This window comes from Phaeoacremonium minimum, assembly GCF_000392275.1.
Source record: "Phaeoacremonium minimum UCRPA7 unplaced genomic scaffold PA7_03_scaffold_410, whole genome shotgun sequence".
In the NCBI taxonomy this organism is placed as follows: Eukaryota; Fungi; Ascomycota; class Sordariomycetes; order Togniniales; family Togniniaceae; genus Phaeoacremonium; species Phaeoacremonium minimum.
The window spans coordinates 6,560-11,039 of NW_006921312.1; the positions used below are offsets into that span (position 1 = coordinate 6,560).

Sequence of the window (4,480 nt, forward strand, 5' to 3'; positions counted from 1 at the left end):
AGGGAAGCATATACTTAATGAGAGCACAGTTCCCTTGATTAAGCCAAATATAGGCTGGATGCAAGGGTTGTGCGGTCACGCCGATGTAACGGAATTCTTTTCTTGGGCTTGTTGTTTAAGACTACAGGAGGCAGCTTTGGGTCTGGGAAATGAGCATGGCGACGTTCAATTGTAGCGATGAGATTGGTGGAGTTGAGGATCGTATCTCGAGCATGTTCTGTATCCAGGTTTGTTCGGCCTTGCAACTCCCGGTCGCCCGTTGTTTGACTTGTTGCTATAAACTCGGCTAACCGTCCCTGGCTGAGATCGTGAAATGGCTATCTAATAGATTGAGGACCTGGACTGACTAGGCATGGACGTGGTCGGATGGACGTGGTCGGATGGACATCATCCACCTCGCCAGTGTACGAACTCACCAGCTGCCCGAAGATCGGCATTTTTACATCCCGGATTGCTTGAATGCATCCTTTCATCCCAACTTCGATAATGCGTTCACGTCCAGAAGATCCATGGATTTCCATGTAGTTCGGACGATAGACCAGGTCAAGTCTTCTAGACGGCCGGATGGAAGCATCTCTCAAGTTTGGCGATGTTTTCGAGAATAAGCCGTACCATCTTCATGATGGCGATGGGCTGGCTAAATACAGTTGAGACTTGCTAGCTGCCGGGGCGATGGCCACTCCTTGAAGCCGGGGCATCCTAGCATTGCAGCCGCACAGACGCGGCGATGCCTTCTTCAGTGGACTTTGTGGGGAAGCACAGGGATGTATCTGGGGCAGTGGTCCCCCAAATTATTGAGTGCCGAACCCTTCATAGCTGCCCATGTAGACAATTATCAAGAGATCTTTCTTCAAGCCACTTCGCGTCGGTAGATCCGTTGCTCAACTCCTTCCCCCCGAGGCTTTCCATTCGCATCATCCTTCATCCGACCATCTTTGGGTCAGACTCCCGGACCATTCTCTGTGCGGATGATGGCAATGCCAGGAGGTCTGTGAGTATGCAGCTGTGCCTCCTCTGCATGTGCGTGTCTGAAGGATGTCACCAGGCTTATAGGCAAAAGACCCTTTCGCTCGATAGCATTATCGATAATGCAGGTGGTGGAGGGTAGCAGCAGCCAACCGCGTTCTTCTGGAGGGGACCCAAGCATGACAGCCTTGCCTTCTTGGGCGACTTCAAACCAAGGCACTTTGACTCAATTGGCTCTTCACCTACAGCCTACCTATCAAGATTCGATTTCATGCCCAGCAAGCAGCGTGCCGTCTGCGAGTTTCAGACGTCTGAAAAGACTCCCGTAGCCATTGCCCTGCTCTTCGCCGCACGCATCCTCCCGTGCGCCCACTTTTACGACTTCTCATTACACCACGCGAGAGACCATATGTCATCTGAACTTTGTGCACGCATTGCTGTTCATCGCATGATAACCCATGACGAACATCGCCGCCGTATCTCGTTTGATCCGCCTCGCTCACGAGAGTTCTGCCTTCTCTGTCCGTTCCTCAAGGTTGTGTGGTTCAGCCACTTGCTGCGCTTGAGATCAGCTCTTGACAATTCCCTTCCGTCAACCTAGTAATATTCTCTTCATTTGATAGAGTATTCGGCAAGTGCCAGGTATGCGCTGATGTCTTCTATCTATATCATGAAGCATCTCGTACTATATCACTATCAATCCAATCGAGCCGCATCCTTCGACACGTATGGGTCACCGAGGAAGCTCTCATTGATGTTGGTTCTTTCACAAATTCATTCCACTCCCTCACTAGCTAGCATGCATGCATGTGAAAGAGCTGCCGCATGCTTTAATTTCAACAGCTAAGTGGCAAGTTGTGTCGTTTCTTGGGAATGCGACCCTCTGTGGCTCACAGCCATCTGGTTCTCAGACACCCCTGCATGGGGGATGTACGGATTGATGCAGCCTTCAGGCATGACTGTCTCCCGCTCACCTGTGAGCCACCAGAGCCACATCATTATCATACCTCGTGGCCCCGTAGATCCGCTCTTCTTTTTTCTCTCTCCACAAGATCTGCCTCGAGAGTATCATGACACACGAGGCAGATTTAACCGGCGGCCGGATGTCTGCATGCAAGGTCGACTTGGGACGAGACGACACCTGAGATCAGCGATCACTCATTCGTCTTGGTCTAGAAGATCAAGAGTCTCTTTCCGAGACGGGACAGGTCAACCTGACGGGATCAGGTCAAGATTTCCAATTCTTGTTGAAGCATGCCGTGTCGGTCGATATCTTAAGACTCTTAATCCCCCAGGCTCCCGCTCCGTTCTGAAATCTTGTCCTTCGTTTTCCTCTTCCCCGGAATCGACTCTCTTGTTAGTTCTGGCTTTCCAACTTCGATGATCCGTTTCGCCAGACTTCGACCTCGAGTGGAGTGAATGGATGACGATTCGTTGTCGTGCAGCGCCATGGCCAACGTCCTTGATATACCAGAGGTGCCCACTACTGGGCTCCAGACATTCGCTCTCTTTCTCAACTTCTTCTTTCCTGCTTTGGCTTTGGTTGTAGTCGTTCTTCGTACGGCGGGGCGACTAGCAACAAATGCCTTTGGATGGGGTATGTAATCAAAATCTGGCTTGAACGTCTGGATAATATAAGCTAACCTATTCATAGATGATGGTTTAATAAGTGTTGCCATGGTAAGAGCTCAAGGAATTTGATGTGTTGTGACGAATGTAGACTAAGATCAACTAAAGCTAATGTCACTCGCTGAAACTGTTGTCAGCTTCTTCTGTAAGACCTATCTTTGCTGTAACTATACGGCAGATCTAACGAAATCTGCCAGTTATCAAAACGAACTTTATCGGCATTCACATTGCCGACGTACCTCCAGGACCACCCTCAACTGAGGCTGCCATTTGGAACTATGCGGTGCAGATACTGTACAACCCAATTTTGGCACTGGTCAAGTCATCAGTGCTTCTCTTCCTACTACGACTCTTCGGCCAGAAGACTGGCGTACGGCGATTCATCATCGCCCTCAACACTCTCAACATTGCGCAGATGATCGCATTCTTCTTCGTCATCGTCTTCCAATGTACTCCGATATCCTTCAACTGGGACAAGACCATTCCCGGAGGGCGCTGCGTGGACCAAAGAATTGTGTTCACAATCACGGCTACATGGAACATTATCACAGACCTCCTGGTCCTGGGCTTGCCCTTATGGATCTTCGTCGACCTTAACATCCCAAAGAGGACCAAGATTGCGCTATTATTTGTTTTCCTCTTAGGATTCCTGTAAGCCAAACTTTGATCAATGTCATTATACAGAAGACTAACAACACCTTCCAGAGTGACAATTACTTCTATCGTCCGCCTAGTACTTCTAGTACAAGGCCTTTTCGGGCTCATCATGCTCAAGGACCCAACCTTTAACATCGGCTTCATCGTCTCGACAATTGAGATCAACCTCGCCTTGATCACTGCCTCAGCGCCGGCAATAAGGCCATTCATCCGCCCACGACGCCGCGGCGGCTGGGTCCCCAACAGCTTTTACGGCGGCAAGCCTCCGCCGTCCTCCTCCGCCGCGGCTGCCGATCCCGAGATGGGATATAGCTACACGCGCAGCAGCACGGGCACCAGCAGCCGCGGGGGCGCCAAGCTCAACCGCGGCGGCAGCAGAGGCGGGCGACGAGGAGGCCGGGGTCGCGCTGGGTCGAGACGGCCCATTAACCTGCGCGACATACGGCTCCGCACGAGCGATCGTGCGCTGCGGTCGCAGAGCCCGCGCGAGAGCGAGGAGGAGACCATGACGGCCAACGGCATCATGCGTGTCAGTGACGTCCAGCGGGAGATCGACGCCGTGGTGAAGGACATGGCCGTCGGGCCGGGGAGCTACGGCAGCAACTTCGCGAGCAACACTAGCAATAACAAAAATGCCATAACCGCATCTACCACCACGAAGCCGAGCACCAATAACATCGGCACGGCCGTCACCACCACCGGCAACAGCAGGAACCTGACGAGCGCGCCGGCGCGGGTGACGTCGCCGTCCCCGCTCGCGGACGCCATCTGGTACGACCCGGACGACGGGCCCGAACAGTTCGGGCGCATGAAATTCCCGGCGGAGCGCTTCTACAGCGAGAGCGTGTACCCGGACCTCGAGTACCGCGGGGAGCGGGACTACAACGAGGAGCGGTTCAGCAAGTACGGCGAGCGGCGCTTCGGGGTGATCACGCCCAAGATGACGACGCCGACGAGGAGAGGCGGGTGGAGTGAGGCCGGGAGACCGTTCTGATGGATTTCCTCCCATCTCGCGGTCAAGGTCAAGGTCTCCTTCTTACTCTGCTGGTCTTTTTCGGCGTTGGTAGTGCATTCATCACGGGTAGGATTCTCTTGTTACGGCTACGGCTATTCATTGCGAGGAGGGAGGAGTTTGGGCTTGGATTGGTGTGTACATTTCGAGAAAGACTGTACGATGTCGAAGGGTGCTACTTAATTAGACTCGGACATCGCACTTTGGCGTTTGAGG

The 4,480-nt window shown here is 52.8% G+C and overlaps 1 protein-coding gene across 1 annotated transcript; it reads left to right on the plus strand.

The window, feature by feature from the left end:
* Nucleotides 1–2,385: 2,385 nt before the first annotated feature.
* Nucleotides 2,386–4,246, plus strand: UCRPA7_5319 (putative cfem domain-containing protein; the record flags this gene model as incomplete). The annotated part of the gene is made up of 5 exons (XM_007917866.1): nucleotides 2,386–2,563; nucleotides 2,621–2,646; nucleotides 2,704–2,740; nucleotides 2,793–3,246; nucleotides 3,301–4,246. 5 exons carry the CDS (start codon nucleotides 2,386–2,388, stop codon nucleotides 4,244–4,246), a joined length of 1,641 nt encoding a protein of 546 aa, XP_007916057.1.
* Nucleotides 4,247–4,480: the final 234 nt, after the last annotated feature.